The sequence below is a fragment of the Vombatus ursinus genome, unplaced genomic scaffold (assembly GCF_900497805.2).
Source record: "Vombatus ursinus unplaced genomic scaffold, bare-nosed wombat genome assembly UNPS02013950.1, whole genome shotgun sequence".
NCBI classification, from domain to species: domain Eukaryota; kingdom Metazoa; phylum Chordata; class Mammalia; order Diprotodontia; family Vombatidae; genus Vombatus; species Vombatus ursinus.
Genome location: NW_020953728.1, coordinates 46,243 through 64,851, shown reverse-complemented (window position 1 = coordinate 64,851; position 18,609 = coordinate 46,243). Strand labels below are relative to the sequence as shown.

The 18,609-nt window shown below is 34.1% G+C and overlaps 1 protein-coding gene across 1 annotated transcript in view; it reads left to right on the top strand.

Annotated features, from left to right (window-relative positions):
• The window catches only part of MUC19 (mucin 19, oligomeric), a gene marked incomplete at its 3' end in the record, with an annotated part of 121,653 nt that overhangs the window by 56,813 nt on the left and 46,231 nt on the right, over positions 1-18,609 (top strand). The window contains exons 3-8 of the mRNA XM_027858971.1: positions 8,619-8,666; positions 10,881-10,940; positions 12,522-12,750; positions 14,679-14,796; positions 15,974-16,034; positions 16,890-16,987. Coding sequence (XP_027714772.1) covers positions 8,619-8,666; positions 10,881-10,940; positions 12,522-12,750; positions 14,679-14,796; positions 15,974-16,034; positions 16,890-16,987 — 614 coding nt within the window. The remainder of the gene's footprint in view (positions 1-8,618; positions 8,667-10,880; positions 10,941-12,521; positions 12,751-14,678; positions 14,797-15,973; positions 16,035-16,889; positions 16,988-18,609) is intronic.

Here is an 18,609-nt window from a genome sequence, read left to right as displayed (position 1 = left end):
TCTATCTATCTATCTATCTATCTATCTATCTATCTATCTATCTATCTGTCTATCTATCTATCTATATCCATATATACATACATATAATTTTTTCCCCTCCAACTACTCTAATACTGACAAAGGTCTCATGAGTTACAAATATCATCTTTCCATACAGGAATGTAAACAGTTCAACCATAATAAGTCTCTTATGATTTTCTCTTTCCTGTTTACCTCTTCATGTTCCATTTGAGTCTTGTATTTGAAAATCAAATTTTCTATTCAGCTCTGGTCTTTTCATCAAGAAAGCTTGAAAGTCCTCTATTTCACTGATTGACCATTTTTTCCCTTGAAGGATTATATTCAGTTTTGCTGGGTAGGTGATTCTTGGTTGTAATCCTATCTCCTTTGCCCTCCGGAATATTATATTCCATGCCCTGCGGTCCCTTAATGTAGAAGCAGCTAAATCTTGTGTTATCCTGATTGTGTTTCCACAATACTTGAATTGTTTCTTTCTGGCTGCTTGTAATATTTTCTCCTTGACCTGGGAACTCTGGAATTTGGCTACAATATTCCTAGGAGTTTTCCTTTGGGGATCTCTTTCAGGAGGAGATTGGTGGATTCTTTCAGTTTCTATTTTGCCCTCTGGTTCTAAAATATCAGGGCAGTTTTCCTGGATAATTTCTTGAAAGTTGATGTCTAGGCTCTTTTTTTGATCATGGCTTTCAGATAGTCCAATAATTTTAAAATTCTGTCTCCTGGATCTATTTTCCAGGTCAGTTGTTTTTCCAATGAGATATTTCACATTGTTTTCTAATTTTTCATTCTTTTGGATTTGTTTTACAGTGTCTTAATTTCTCATAAAGTCACTAGCTTCCAATTGCTCTACTCTAATTTTTAAGGAAGTATTTTCTTCAGTAATCTTTTGGACTTCCTTTTCCATTTGGCCAATTTTGCTTTTTAGGGCATTCTTCTCCTTATTGGCTTTTTGGACCTCTTTTGTCATTTGGGTTAGGTTATTTTTTAAGGTGTTATTTTCTTCAGTATTTTTTTGGGTCTCCTTTAGCAAGCTGTTGACTTGTTTTTCATGATTTTCTTGCAAAACTCTCAGTTTTTCCTCTACTTCTCTTACTTGCTTCTCAAAATCCCTTTTGAGCTCTTCCAAGGCCTGGGATTGATCCATATTCTTCTTGGAGGCTTTGGATTTAGGAGCTTTGGCTTCGTTTTCTTCTTCCGGTTGTATGTTTTGATCTTCTTTGTCACCAAAGTAAGATAATATAGTCTGCCTCTTTTTGCGCTGCTTACTCATGATCCCAGCCAATTATTTGAGTTTTAAACTCTTTGTTAAGGTAAAAGTCTGTTTCCAGTGTGGAGAATGTACTGTCCCAAGCTTCAGGGGTTTGTACGGCTATTTTCAGAGATACTTCTAGGGACCTGAAAATTTTCAGTTCTTCCAAGGTGCTATGATAAGGGGCAAGATGTTTCCTCTCCACAGCCCCAACAAGCTCCACCACACCAGCATTCCTCTTCACCTCAGGACTGCCCCTCAGAACTGTGACCCAGATCCAAGTACTGGTAAAGCAAGAGATTTCTGCCTCAGCACTGACAAAGAGATCCCTGCAATCCCCCTCTGATTAGCCACTTGAATCTCCCTCAGTCTGTGGGCCGAAAGCTCAGGAAACAGCCACGGCACCAGGGGTGGCTGAGGCCTAGCTCCTTCTCTCACCGCAGTTACAGACTTTTCCCACTGACCTTCTAAGTTGTCTTTGGCGTTCGTGGGTTGAGAAGTCTGGAAACTGACACAGCTGCCTGTGATTCAGCCCTCTGAGGCCTGCTCCAGGGTCACTGTGAACCCACTCCGAACTGCGCTCCTCTCCCCGCCCAGCGCGATATACCTTTCTGATCAACCATCCAGGCTGTCTTTGGCTGGAAATTTGTTTCACTCTGTCTTTTTGTGGGTTCTGCTGCTTTAGAATTTGTTTAGAGCCATTTTTCATAGGTATTTTGAAGGGTTTGGAGGGAGAGCTCAAACAAGTCACTGCTTTCCCTCTGCCATCTTGGCTCCGCCCCATGATTTACCTCTTACTCTACCATCTTGGCTCCTGAAGTCACTTTAATTTTTTTATCTGAAAACTGCCTATTCATATCCTTTGATCACGTATGGAATGGATTGTATTCTTATAAATTTGGCTCAGTTCTCTATATATTTGAGAAATGAGGCCTTGATCAGATATACTTGCCATAAAGATTGTTTCCCAGCTTTCTGCTTTCCTTCTAATTTTGGTTGCATTGATTTTGTTTGGGCAAAAATATTTTAATTTAATAAAAACAAATTTATCTACTTTACATTTTGTAATGCCCTCTATCTCTTGTTTGGTCATAATTCTTCCCTTCTCCATAGATCTGACAAGTAGACTATTTTTTGCTCTTCTAATTTACTTGTGGCATCACCCATTATTTGTAAATCATGTACCCATTTTGACCTTATCTTGATATACAGTTTTAGATGTTGGTCTATACCTAGTTTGTGACATATTGTTTTCCAGTTTTCCCAGAAGTTTTTGTTAAAAAATAAGTTTTTATCCCAGAGTCTGGAACCTTTGGGTTTATCAAACACTAGGTTATTATGGTCATTTACTATTATGTCTTGTGTACCTAATCTATTCCATTGATCCACCACTCTTTTTCTTAGCCAGTACTGGATAGTTTTGATACTTACTGCTTTATAATATAATTTGAGATCTGGTATTGCTGGTATTGCTAAGCCATCTTCCTTTGAATTTTTTTTTCATTGATTCATTGATGAATATCTATTCATGACCTTTTGTTCTTTCAAATGAATCTTATTATTATTCTACTTCTTTAAAATAATTTTTGGTAGTTTGATTGGTATGGCATTGAGTAAGTAAATTAATTTAGGCAGAATTGTTATTTTTATTGTATGGGCTCAGCCTACCCATGAGCAATTGATATTGTTACAGTTATTTAAATCTGACTTTAGTTGTGTGATAAGTGTTTTGTAATTATATTTTTATAGTTCTTACATTTGTCTTGGCTGGTAGATTCCCAAGTATTTTATACTGTCTACACTTATTTTAAATGGAATTTCTCTTTCTACCTGTTGCTGCTGGGCTATGTTGGTCATATACTGATGATTTATGTGGTTTTATCTTATATTTTGCAACTTTGCTAAATTTGTTAATTACTTCAAGTGGTTTTTTGGTTCATTTTCTAGGATTCTGTAAGTATACCATCACATCATCGGTAAAGGGTGATAGTTTTGTTTCCTCAATGCATATTCTAATTTCTTCCATTCCTTTTTCTTTTCTTACTGCTATAGCTAACATTTCTAATACTATATTGACTAACATTGGTGATAATGGGCATCCTTGCTTCACCTCTGATCTTATTGGGAAGATTTCTAGCTTATCCCCATTAATGATTCTTGATGATAGTTTTAGATAGATACTGCTTATCATTTTAATGTAAGCTTCATTTATTCCTATGCTCTCTAGTGTTTTTGAAAGGAATGGGTGTTGTATTTTGTCAAAAGCTTTTTTATCATCTTTTGAGATAATTTTATGACTTCTGTTGTTTTTGTTGTTGATAAGGTCAATTATATTGATTGTTTTCCTAATATTGAACCAACCCTGCATTCCTGGTATTAAACCACCTGGTCATAGTGTATAATCCTTGAAATATATATTGCAATAATCTCCTTGCTAGTATTTTATTTAAAATTTTTGCATCAATATTCATTAGGGAAATTGATCTATAGTTTTCTTTCCCTGTTTTAGTTTTTCCTGGTTTAAGTATTGTAATCATATTTGTTTTATAAAAGGCATTTGGTAGGACTCTTGCTTCAACTATTTTTCCAAATAGATTATGTAGTATTGGAATTAATTGTTCTTTAAATGTTTAGTAGAATTCACTTGTGAACCCATATGGTCCTTGGAATTTTTTTGTTCATTAATGGCTTGGTCAATTTCTTTTTCTAAGATGGGGTTATTTAGGCATTCTATTTCTTCATCTGTTAATCTAGGTAGTTTATATTTTCATAAATGATGCATTAATTTCACTCAGATTGTCAGATTTATTGGCATATAATTGGGCAAAATTTTCCTAATGATTGCTTTAACTTCTTCTTAATTGGTGGAGATTTCACCCTTTACATTTTTTTCTTCTTGTTTTTGTAATTTTTTGTAGGTTGGACAATTTTATTTTTTCATAAATTTATTTATTTATTTTTAATTTTCAACATTCACTTTCACCAGATTTTGAGCTCCAAATTTTCTCCCCGTCTTTTCCCTCCTCCAAGACAGTGTGTAAATTGATACAGGCTCAACACTTACATTCATATTAACCTATTTTCACATTAGTAAAGAAGAATTAGAACCAATGGAAGAAACTATGAGAAAGAAGAAACCAAAAGAGAGGGAGAGAGAGCAAAACAGAGAGAAAGAGAGAGAGCAAACAACATGCTTCTGTCTGCATTTAGACTCCATAGTTCTTTTTCTGGATGTGGACAGCATTTTCCATCACTAGTCTTTGGAGTTGCCTTAGATCCTTGCATTGCTAAGAAGAGATAAGTCTATCAATGTTAGTCATTACATAATATGGCTCTTGCTGTGTACAATGTTCTCCTGGTTCTGCTCACTTCAGTTAGCATAAGTTCATATAAGTCTTTCCAGGTTTTTCTGAAGTTTGCCTGCTCATCATTTCTTATAGTACAATGTTATTCCATTACATTCACATACCACAACTTGTTCAGCCATTTGCCAACTGATGGGCATCCCCTCAATTTCCAATTCCCATTTCCAATGCTATCACAAAAAGAGCTCCTATAAATAATTTTGTACATGTTGGTCCTCCCATTTGTATGATCTCTTAGGGATACAGTCCTAGAAGTGCTATTGCTGGGTCAAAGGGTATACACAGTGTTATATCCCTTTGGACACAGTTCCAAATTGCTCTCCAAAATGGTTGACTCAGTTCACAACTGCACCAACAATGCATTAGTGTTCCAATTTTCCCACATCTTCTCCAATATTTATCATTGTCCTGTTTTGTCATGTTCACCAATCTGATAGGTGTGATGTGATACCTAAAAGTTATTTTGATTTGCATTTCTCTAATCAATAATGATTTAGAGCATTTTTTCATATGACTATAGATGGATTTAATTTCTTCATCTGAAAACTGCCTGTTCATAACCTTTGGCCATTTATCAACTGGGGAATGACTTGTATTCTCATAAATTTGACTCAGTTCCCTATATATTTTAGAAATGAGGCCTTTATTAGAGACACTGGTTGTAAAAATTCTTTCTTAGTTTTCTGCTTCCCTCCTAATCTTGGTTTCATTGGCTTTGTTTGTGCAAAAACTTTTCAATTTAATGTAATCAAAATTATCCATTTTGCACTTCAGAATGTTGTCTAACTCTTGTTTGATCATAAATTCTTCTATTCTCCATAAATCTGATAGGTAAACTGTTCCTTGCTCTTCTAGTTTCCTTATAGTATCAGCCTTTGTATCTAAATCGTGTACTCATTTTGACTTTATTTTGGTATATGATGTAAGATGTTGATCTATGCCTAGTTTCTGCCATATTATTTCCCAATTTTCCCAGCAGTTTTTGTCAAATAGTGAGTTCTTATCCCAGAAACTGGAGTCTTTGGCTTTATCAAACAGTAGATTACTATAGTAATTGACTAGTGTGTCTTGGAAACCTAACCTATTCCATTGATCACCTTTTTCATTTTTGACACAGATATTCGGTTTTCTTATTTCTTTTTTTTTAAATCAAATTAAGTAATGATTTATGTATTTTTTAAATAAAACTAATTCCTAGTTTTATTTATTAGCTCAATAGTTTTCTTACTTTCAATTTTATTTGGTTTTCAGTATTTCTAATTTGGTGCTCTTTTGGGGAGTTTAAATTTGTTCTTTTTCTAGTTTTTTTTAATTGTAAGCCTAATTCATTGATCTGCTCTTTCTCTGTTTTGTTTATGTAAGAATTTAGAGAAATGAATTTTCCCCCAAGTACTGCTTTGTCTGCATCCCATAAATTTTGGTGTGTTATCACATTGTTGTCATTCTCTTTAATGAAACTGTTGATTATTTCTATGATTTGTTCTTTAACCCACTTATTCTTTAGGATTAGATTATTTAGTTTCCAATTAATTTTAATTTATCTTTCCACTCCCCTTGGTTGAATGTAATTTTTGTTGCATTATGTTCCCAAAAGGAGACATTTGATATTTCTGCCTTTTTCCATCTGATTTTGAGGTTTTTAATGCCCTAATGCATGATCAATTTTTGTGTAGGTGCCACTTGCTGCTGAGAATGAGGTATATTCTTTTCTATTCTCATTCTATTTTCTTCAATGATCTGTCATATCTAACTTTTCTAATATTCTATTCAACTCCTTAGTTTCTTTCTTGTTTATTCTGTAATTAGATTTATCTAGTATTGAGAAGGGACAGTTGTGGTCTCCCACTAGTATAGTTTTGCTCTCTATTTCTTCCTGTAATTCACTTAATTTCTCATTTAAGAATTTGGATGTTATACATCTTGGTGTATATGTTTAGTATTGATATTAATACCTTTTAGCAAAATGTAGTTTCCTTCCTTTTCTCTTTTAATTAGATCTATTTTTGCTTTTGCTTTGTCTGAGGTCAGGATTGTTACACCTGCTTTTTAATTTTTTTTTTTTTTAGTGCAATTGAAGCTTAATAGATTCTGCCCCACCCTCCCCTTACCTTTACTCTGGATGTATCACTCTGCATCAAGTGTACTTCTTGTAAACAACATATTGTAGGATTCTGGTTTTTTATCCACTCTGGTATCTGCTTCCATTTTATGGAAGTGTTCATCTCATTCGCATTCACAGTTATGACTAGTAACTGTGCATTTCCCTCCATCATATTTTTCTCCCTTTGTCCTCTCTTTCCTTTCACACTTTTTCTCCTCACCAATGTTTTGCTTCGGTCTATTCCCTCTCCCAATATGCCCTTCTTTTTGTCAGTCTCCCCCGTCTCCTTACTTAATTTCCTCCCCTACTACTTCCCTCTCAGGTAAGATAGATTTCTATATTCAACTGACCCTCTTGGAGCCAATTCTGATAAAAGTAAGGTTCAAGTGAGGCCCACTGCCCACCCTTTCATCTTCCCTTTAACTGTAATAATTCTTTTGCCCCTTTCATGTGAAGTAATTTATCCCAATTTACCTCTCCTTTCCTTCTGCAGCCAGTGTACTCCTTTTTTTATTCCTTAATTAATTTTTTTATGTCATTTCCTCAAATTCACCTTATACCCACACCCTCTGTTTATGTATATTCCTTCTAGCTGTGTTATTAGTGGTACAATTCTTAAGAATTACAAGTATCATCTACCCATGTAGGAATGCAAACATTTTGGCCCTGTTGAATCCCTTATGCTTTCTTTTTCCTTTTTACCTTTTTTGCTTCTCTTGAGTTTTGATATGGGAGATCAAGTTTTTGTTTAGCAATGGTTTTCTCCTTATGAAAGCTTGAAATCCTTCTATTTCACTGAATGACTATTTTTTTCCCCTTGAACTATTATGCTCAATTTTGCTGGGTAGCTGATTCTTGGTTGTAGTCCTAGCTCCTTTCCCTTCTGTAATATCATATTCCATGACCTCTGATCCTTTAATGTTGCAGCTGCTAAGTCTTATGTAATCCTGATTGTGGCTCCCCAATATTTGAATTTTTTCTTTCTAGCCACTTGAAATATTTTTATTTAACCTGATCATTCTGAAATTTTGCTATAATGTTCCTTGGAGTTTTCATTTTCATTTCATCTCTTTCAGGAGTTGATTGATGGATTCTTTAAATGTCTGTTTTGTTCTCTGGTTCCACGATATCAGGGCAGTTTTCCTTAATAATTTCTTGAAAGATACTGTCTAGGTTGGAGAAATTAATTTGGTGCAAATCTTTCTAGGAATAGAGTGTGTATAGCATGAGTACTTCTGCTGATTATCTTTGTTCTCTTTTATAAGGCTCTAAATCTGATCCCTGTGCACTAAGTGTTTGCATACTTAAACATAATTATCCAAATTACTTACATTCTGTAACATCTTGTATGTTTTATGTTATTTATAATATGCATTTCATCTAGTATCTCATGTGGAGGTATTTCATCAGGCATGAGATACTTACATAACTTTAGAGTTATGTAGGTATATCTTGTAGAATTGTAGCCAGTTTGCAATTTAGAGGTAGATATCAATCTAGCCTCATTGCAGGTTGTAGTTTGTCAACTGGTTTTTAAATACCTAAAACTATAGTATCTAGCATCAAAGCATCTGAAGCCATTCACATCAAAAGACTTTATTTTAAAATATCTGTTGTCACTGGTTGAGTTATCATCCAGTTCTTGGTTTTAGTGTCTTGGATACGAAACCAAAATACCTGGCTCCTTCCATTTGGTCTGAGGCTTTTATAACTATAGTAAATGAATCCCTTGGAAGCATACATATTGGGAATATATTTGATGGTATTGGATCTATTGTTCATTTTCCAGGTATTTTGAGTTAGTTTTTTTGTCACTTTACTAAAATAAAATGTTTTCATTTGATAATGTTCTGATCTTTTTTCTTTTTTCTTTTTCCTTTTTAAGCATCTATAAGTACACCTGATTATTCAACAATTGGATACAATGAATCAGGTATTTTAATATGATTTGGATAACCAGGAAGAAGTTTTTGGTTTACTTTGAAACTTTTACTTAAGAATGTGGTCATTGTCTTTGTAAATATTCCTAATTTTTCATTGCAAACTGAGGCAGGCAAGCTCTCTAAGGAATTTAAATCCCTCTTTCCCCAAAGGAGGAAGACACCCAGAAAATGCAAAGGCTAGTTCTGTGAGATCCAAATCTCTCTTTTCCCTAAAGGAAGGAAAACCAGAGAAAGTTGATGCCTGTGAAATTAAAGATCTTTATTAAGCAGGGAAATAAAACATGTTCATGGGAGCACTTAGCCTAATGTTGAACAGTTCAACTAAGCAAAAGATGACAATGGTATATACACTTTTCAAACAAAAGAAGACTGGGAATTGGGGAAAAGGTGGGAATTGGGCTGGTCCTACAGAAGAATGGGGTAGAGAGCTCCATTCCCAAGGGGAAGGGGAAATCCAGGAAACAGGTGGAGTGAGAAATTCCAGGTGTCAGAGCTGTGGCCTTCTGACATATAAATAGTTCAAGGCTTTAATACAAACAATAAAATAAAGGGATGTCTCCAAAAACCATAAAAACAGGATGTTTCCAAGAGCCCCATAAACAATAGGTAGGAGAGTCTCTGAAAATAAGGATGTCTTTTGAAGGTCCATACACTGGAAAATGACTCAGGGTCGGCTCCAAGGCGACTATGAGCTTAATTGGCTTCAGAGTTGCTGATTTTCTGCATGTCCAGCTGGGTTTACACTCAGTCACTGCGACGGATTGCTGGTATATCAAGCCATTCTGTATCCTGCTTGGTCAAATAAGTCCTGTACAGCTGTTCTTGGTTACCTGGATAATTGAGGAACAGTTGGGAGCTCAAGCAAATTAAGATAGTGTATTCATTTTCACAGTATAATGTGAAATTCGAATTTTATAGAATCAAGTTTTAGAAAAGCAATTTAAGTATTTTAAACTTTGCATGAGCCATAGTAAAAACTAAATTATGTTTAGTTTTTATTAACTTTAAATTGGAAGTGGAATAAAACCTATTTTAGATATATCATTTAAAAAACCTTTGAGACATATCCAAATTCTTCAAGATCTCCTCTACTACCAGTCTTATAGCCCATAAAATTATTAGCTTTTACCAGAAAGCTGCCATAGGAAGCAATGTAATATAATAGAGAGGTGTTTTTAAAATAAAAAAGAGCTAAGTTCAGGTCTCACCTCTGATATACTTTTTGTTGTATCCCCAGGGTACATAGTGGGTGTTTAATTCTTATTGATTAATAGATTTACTGTGTTATCTTAGGCAAATCATTAAACTTCCTAGTTCTCTAGGTAACTAAGACTTTTAATTGCAAAGAATTTAACAACCTGTAATGATAAAGAGTTTCTTTACCTTCCAGTGAAATTATGGGCCCAGTTCTCATCCCTCTTCCTCCACACTTTCTCACCATAGTTCATTCTTTTAGTGAAGATAAATGTATTATTTGTAAGAAAGAAATAGGGTAATTGCATTATATTTATTTATATTATATATGTTTTTATATTACATATGTATTTGTATTAAAATGTTTATCCCACCTAGCCTGATTGTTTCAGAATATGGACTTGAGTACACATACTAATTTGAATGCTTACAGAGGCTACTGAGAAAAATTTGGTTCTCAGAAACTTAAAGATTTATGGTATATATTATCAAGCTTAATATGTGTTTTCCAGAGAACTGATTCTCTTGGTTATTAGTTAATAGAACCTAATCAATGAAATATCCTTCCTAAGGCCTAAACTGGGAATGGTGCTGGTATGAAAATATAATAGACTGAGTATATAAAAATGTAACAAATAATGTATAAAAATAAAACATACTGAACGTTTATTTTTAAGAGAACAATATTGCTAAATAGTAGATAAGAACTTTTAGCCATCACACAGGGCCCTTAAATGAATGGACTCATTGAATCGGGGGTATGCTAAGGAATTACATAGTGAAGGGGGTTACTTTCCACTTGGCAGAGGTAACTCCAGCAATCACACATACTATGGAAATAAGATAATTTAGACCCTGTCTTTGAACCTCCAAAGGTTCTGTATTTAAAATAAAAGAACTGTTCATTATCCTATCATGTAACATTTTTACTAGCCATACAAATCTGCCTTGCATTTAAAAGGAAAGTACTTGTTGTGGAAATTAAATATGCCTTCTTTTGCATTGAATAGAAAAAGGATTCCATATTCCAGAAGCAACGCCAAAATATTCTGAAACAAGTGTTATTGTAGGTAAGAAATAATGTGGTTAAGTTACTGGACTGCTTTCAAGCAAGTTCTTTGTTTGATATTAAATGATATTAAAACATCATGTTTAAACTACTTAAAAAATTCAGTAAGTATATGAGTTGTTTTCCTATGTCAGTTTGATCAAATTTTGTGAAACTTCTGATTTTTTTAACTAAATTAACTGGTGGGTTTTGTGTGATGTAGATGCTATTTTTGTACATTGTATAACATGTTAAACTAGAGTGCACCCAATGAACGTTGTAGAGGAAAATAGTATAGTGTACCTGGATTTGAATCCTGGCTCTAGTCTGTATTTCAGTTTCCTCATCTGGAAAGAGGTATGGGGCAGGGGGAGAGTTGTACTAGTTGACCTTTAAAACCCATTCTTACTCTAAATCTATGATCCTGTAGCTTGTGTCTTGATTGTGTCACCACTTTTCAGGGGGCGGCTTATGTTTAAAAACCTTTTGTTTTTTTTAAAATTGGGAACATATTCAACCTATTACACAAAGTTAGAAAAGCCAGTAAAATGTTTGCTCTATACATTTATTAATTTGTCTACCTACAAACCTATCTATCTATCTATGTGTATCTATCTATGTATCTATGTATCTATGTATCCATGTATCTATGTATCTATCTATCTGTCTATCTATCATCTATAGGTCTTCTTAACTTGCCCAAGCTCAAAGTAGCCTGCCTGACCAATCACAGGTTAATCCTACTCTTGATTAGTACAGAACTTGCTCCTTTCTCAAATTTAGCAGGCTTGTCCCTCTGAAGTACCATCCCACACTAGATTCTGGGAGGGGGTCACCATATTGATGCCATACTTAGGACATCTGATATACTTAGCCCACTGGAGCTCAGATTGATCCACTTGCCTCACTATTCCCTAGTACCAGAGATCAGAGATATTGCCACCATGCCTGGCTTGTCCTATGCTTTTTAATGGATGTTAAGTAATTAAACTTTTTTTTATAAATCATAAATCAGAATTATTCAAATTGTAGAAATCCTTTTCTCTTTCAAGAAGGATCATACTTTTCTGTGTCAGATGAGATTATAAATAATCTTCTGTTCACATCTAGGACAAAAGAACTTTTATTTTTCCTGTAAATGTCCTACCGAGACATAGATGGACAGTGAAATGAATGATGAAAGACATCTTTTATAAATTCTCAGGGGAAATGATTACTAGCTGTGATCCAAATATACACAATGATTTTCAAGGCTTCTTTGAAAACTGTCTATGCCAGGCAAAGAAGAGAGAGTAAAACCTATTTTCCATTTCCCTGGGGGCACAGGATTGTTTTCCATTGTTGATATCTGTATTAAATAAATTTGAAACAACCAAGGAAATATTTTCCTTCCACCTTAATGCTTAATGGGGAGGATTTAAGGTGTAGTGAAACTTATCATAATATCTTTATAATTACAATAAATGAAATTGATATACATGACAATTCTTTTATAAATTTCAGTAATGCTTATTACTCCATGAGGAATCTTCAAATTTTTATCAGTAGAAGATTAAGTCATTATCTACTGTGCAATAATTAATACACTTCTGACATGTTTTAGGTGAATCTTCCACATGGGGCAAAGGAGCATATAAAGCCTTTAATGGCAGAATCTTTTCCTTTGAGTCTTCATGCACATACACCTTCTGTCGTCACTGTGTTGAATCTGGAAGTTATTTTAACATTGAAATCAAACGAAATAATCAGAGTGATATTGAAAAAATAACAGTCCTAATTGATGGAAATTATGTCTCTATTAGTGGAAAAACAATCCTGGTTAACGGAGAAAGGTAAATACATCTACAAAAAAAATGTTGGTTTTTTTTTTTTACAAGGGAGGACTTTTATGAGAAAGTTTAATGGATAAAGAAATGTTCAAAAGATAGATGTTTAAAAGATAAAGAAATATTTAAAAGATAAAGAAATGTTTAAAAAGAACATCAATAAAATTTATTTTAAAGTACAAGTAAGAGTTAAGAAAAGAATACAAATAGAACACTTGTTATTACTTTGTTAAGATTATATATTTGGAACTATATATATTATATACATATATATTGGGAACAGTATAACATATTACATTATAACATATGATATACATATATTACATGTTTTAAAAAGATAGATATGTGTGTGTATATGTATATATGTGTGTGTGCATATATATAAACATATATACATATATACATACACACACACACACACATATATATATATATAAGGTTTGTGAAATGCTTTGCAACTATCTACTTTATTCTCACAAACCTGGCAGGGTAGATGTTATTATTATATATTTTAAATATATTCATCATAAAATTGGAAAATATAATTTTATTAATAAGTCAGTTATCATGCTACTTTATGACCAGGGTATTTTTAAATGTATCTTTAGTTTTATCTACAAAGTTATACCAAAGTGACCATTCTTGATGTTTTTATATGCAGTAATTCAATGTTCTAGATGTTTCCAAGTGTCTTAGAGATTACATTCCTAGATGTTTGAGTGTACTTTTCAATCCAGAAATTTTAGCTCTCTGTATTCAAAATCCATTGAGCTTGAGGATTTTCCATATCCTTAAAATTATAGACCATTGAAAACTGTGTTCCATTAGTCACATTATTTCTAGAAGAAATAATGAAAGAATACTTCAGAAGTAATAAAAGAATATTTATTGCTGGATCAGTGCTAGGTGTAGTATTAATAGGGAAATATCTTTAGTCAATCAATCAATTAATGAACAAGCATTTGTTAAGCACTTACCGTGTATTGAGCACTTATCGGGGACATAAATACAAAAGTGAGAAATCTCTGCCCCCAAGGAGCTTACATTCTACTGGGATGAGAAGATACAAAATGTACACAGATGAGTAAATAGAAGATACATACAAAATAAATCTAAAGTGATTTTGAGGTTGTAGAATGGAAGTCTAAGAAGTGAGAGAATAGGAGAAGGAGCCTTGAAAAGAGCCAGAAGTTTCAAGGTGTATTCATGAAGAGAGACAACATTTAGGGGATGGGGGACAGCCGCTGCAAAGGTGCAGGTGGAGGTAGAGTTTATTGTACTAAAGAGCAGCAAGTAGGCCAATTTGGTTGGAGAGTATATGTGGGATAGTAATATATATTTATGCAAAAGATAGTCTGGAGACAGATTGTAAAGAGTTTTAAATGCCAAGCAGATGAGTTAGTATTTTATACCACAGACAATGGGATACATTGGAGATTTTTGAGCAGAAGAATGACATAGTCAGGACTGCATTTTGGGAATGTAATTTTAGCAATTGTATGGAAGATGCATCAGAGAGGGGAGAGACTACATGGATTTAGGGAGACCAATTAGTAGGCTCTTGGAATAATCCAGGGCAGAAATGATGAGGACCTGAAGTTGTCTAGTTGTAGTAGGGGTGGAGAAAAAAGAGACAGATGATAAATAGTTAAAGAGACAGAATTGACAAGACTTGGCAACTGATTGGATACTGAGAGGGATATATGAGAGTGAAGAATGGAAGATGAATCTCAGGTGGAAAACTAGAAGAATGTTTTCAGGTTGTGACTAGAAGAATGATAATGCCCTGGACAAAAATAAGGAATTTAGGAAAGTTTAAATGCAAAAATATTGAGTTCAGTTTTGGACACGTTGAGGTTGAGATGAATTTTACTTAGAAAATGAAATGTTTAATAAGTGTCTTCTATTTAACATGAGGTAATGCTTTTTTACAGAGTATATGTTCCATTTAATAACAAATTGATTCACATAAAGCATTATGGAGACTATGTTAAGCTGGAAAGCCGCAGAGGAATCCTATTTTTAATGTGGAACACAAAGGATAAATTGTCCGTAAGTTCACCTCTGGTTTAATTCTATAACCTTGTTATCAGGGAAACTTTAGAATGTAAATAAATTATATATACACACACATACATCCATTTTCCTTCTATTTCTGTGGTTAACTGTAAGATAACCAGCAGATCTAAATAACAAAGGTATAAAATGTGCCCAAAATAAATACAGTTTCCAACATCAAAAAATGTTTATTTTGCTAGTATTTGCCTGCACATAATTACAGAGTGTTTATCACTTCATTACTGACCCTCAAACAAAAATAAGTTGGGAAAAAAATGACCTGTAGGAGTGTAGAATCAGAGACATTTAGAGCTAGAATAAATGAAGTCATTTATCACTTACTTATTATGTGCCCAGACACATAATAAGTTAAATGCTAGGAGATAATAAAGACAGAAAAAAAAGGACTTTAGAGATCACTTAACCTAGAACCTTCATTTGTTTGTCAGGTAGAGATCCGTGATTTTCTTTAAATAAATATCAGCTTGGAGCAAACTCCCTCTAAGATTGCAATTTAAGTAAATATTCTTCAACTTCAATAAAGAGTGACCTGGGACACTGAGAGATTAGTTGCCTTGTCTAGGGTCACACAGCTATGATGGGTCAGAGGTCGTCAGAGGCCTATCCATGCACATCTATGATTCAACACTGCTCCATTTTACAGATGAGAAACTTAGGACAGAGAAGTTCAGTGATTTTGCTGGTGTTACACAGTTACCTTGTGGCAGGGCAGGCATTAGATGACAATATTCTTGGCCCTAAATCTGGAGCTCTTTCCATAATAACTGTGTAATTGACATTAGACATTCACTAGAAAATCTGGATTTTAACAATAAACTCTGATTTTATTATCTAATATATTTTCAATTTTATTATTTAAAAGTGTTTTGCATAGTTCTTCAGGAAATATTAGTGGAAATGTGCTACCTTAGTCATTAATGACCAAGTTCCCATTCTACCAATTATGTTTGGGTCCTGAATGGAGGAGTAGATTGCAGGGAACCTGAAGGTCTGCCTTAGATTGTCTTACTTTGGGGCTAGAAATATCCACCTTGGGGTCTAATTTTCCCTATTTGATCAACCTGGAATTTACTCAAAACAATGACCTTACAATTTGTGTATAATGTGCTTTATGAGGCATTTTAAATGTAAATGCAATTTTCTTTTATAGCTTACTCTTCACAAACCATATTCCACCTGTGGTCTTTGTGGAAAACTAAGTGATGTTCCTGGTAAGACTATATGAATATTCTAGGTTTTGTTAATGTTTGAGAAAAATTTTGTTTGTCCTTCATTCTCAAAGAGGACCAATGACATCAAGAGGGTGATGTCTTGACTTGCAAATGAATTGGATTTAAGTGAGACAGAGCTGTGCAAAGTCATCAGCCTTTCTCCTTCAGAATCACTGGAATCAGACGTAGGTCAGGATGACTGGCAATGGCCCAGACGCAGTGGGAGGCCCTGGCCTTTTTAAGCTAAGGTCTTTCCCAGCACTCAGTTTGAGGCAAAAGCTAAAGGTTAGATAAGAATTGAGGCAAAAAAAATGGCTTAGTTTGCCTCCTCAAAAGAATGAGTCTGGGAAGATAAGACCCTCAGAGTTTCTGGCAAGAATAGAAACAATTGCTACTTACACTCACTCTGAGCCATTAAAACCCAAACAATAAGCAAGTGATGGGAGTTGTGACTTATTATTGGCCAATCAGTGAGAGCCAGGGTGATTTGGATTTAAAGGCGTAGTCAAGTAGCTACATTTAGATTCCAATGGGCTTCATCAAAGTCTGGTTTTCTAGAGCTATATTTCAAGAAATCATAAATGCAAACTACATGAAACAAATCAGTTAATTGTCCCAGTTTTTTGAAAAAAAATCAATAATAGAATAAATAAGTAGGGAAGCACAAATGTAGGTGCAAGCCTATGAATCACCAAGCCTCTATTAAGCATCAACTATATTCCAGGAACTGTACTGGTGTGAAACAGTTAATACTGAAACTTGTAATTCTTTCTCCATACGACTGTATTTAGCTCATGTAAATATGAAGCATGTCAGATATCTCCAAGTAAGAGAATGTTTGAATTTTTTTAAAAGGAGAAGATATTGATGAAAACATTGCCAACAGTAAAATTTCTAATGACTGTCCTAAAGCCTTTGCTAAGCGATATGAAGAATGTGAGGATGGAAAAGAGGTAAGAAAGAATTGTAGAACTGGCCTATTATTACTATGTCCTGAAGTTTCTATGTAGTGTTTCCAGTAAGCTACTTTGATTTACTTTTTTTTACAGCCATCATTCTATTCTAGGATCTTGGAGGATCATATGATTTTCAGAATGGTAGGGGACCTTAGACAACATATAATCTAACCTCCGAGTTAACATTACATTGGGGCTACTCACTACAGCAACTCAAATGAGAGATGGAATTAGTTCATGGAGTTTAAAATAAGGAGACTTAATCAGTTTTTCCAGCTAGGTGGCACAGTGGATAGAGCGCTGAGCCTAGAGGCAAGCAGACCTGAGTTCAAATCTGGCTTCTGCCACTTACAAGCTTTGTGACTCTGGGTGAGTCAGTTAACCTCTGTTTGCCTCAGTTTCCTCAACTGTAAAATGGAGGTAACAACAGCACTTACCTCATATGGTTGTTGTGAGAATGAAATAAAATGACATTTGTAAAGTGTTTGGTACTTAGTAGGCATTATATAAATGCTTCTTTGCTTCTTCTCTTTCTTTTGTCCATTTCAATTTCTTCATTTTGGAGAAAATGCCTTTGCAAATACGTGATTATATAATAACTTTGCTTCAGAAGAGAAAAGGAAACTCACAAGCATGATTCCTATCAGTCACAGGAGGTTTTTCTCAACCCCTTAGCTGCTGTGCCTTCTCATCTGAGATTATTTTCCACCTTTTCTGTGTTTTTTCCACCATTAGAAGGTGAATGTGAATAGGGACTGTCTTTTGCCTTTCTTTGTATACCCTGTACTTAGCACAGTAGTAAGCCTTAGCCTAGCACATAGTAAACATTGATAAATTGATTTTTGGCTGCAAAAAGAAAATGATAAATTCTTGTTGACTGTCTAATCAGTTAGCCTCTCTTAATCTGTTTCTTCATCTGTAAAATGAAGAAAATAATGGCACCTCCATCAAAAAATTGTGGTGAGAATTAGATGAAATAATATACATAAATTGCTTTTTAAACCTTAAAGTTTTATTTAAATATCAGGTATTGCTCTTATTATTAATGTCCAAAAAATTTTATAGGCCATTCTTTAACACAGTTGGAGATGAGAGTCAGCTACTGTGGGTCTCCAAATCTAAGTCCACGTTGAGGCAATAATACAGCAGTTCTCCAAACTAGGCAATTCCGGAGATGACTCCCCAGTTTTCCCTCTTTGTAGTGGGAAAGTGCCATTTTGGATATGTTTTAGAACTTTATCCTACTTTTTAGGGATTTCAGTACGGTGGTTTGTGGGGAGAGAAGTATTTTTTTAAAGTTTTATGTTGTTATTTAGTATTTTATTTTTCCACAGTTACATTTGAAAACAATTTTTAACATTTGTTTTGAAAACTTTGAGTTCCAAATTCTCTCCCTTCCTTCCTTCCCACCCCACTTCATTGAGAAGGCAAGCAATTTGACATAGGTTATACATGTGTAATCATGCAAAACATATACATAATAGTGAAAGAAAACATAGACAAAAAAACTCAAGAAAAATAAAGTAAAATAAAATTATGCTTCAACATGTATTCAGACACCATCAGTTCTTCCTCTGAAGGTGGATAGCATTTTTCATCATAAGTCCTTCACAGTTGTC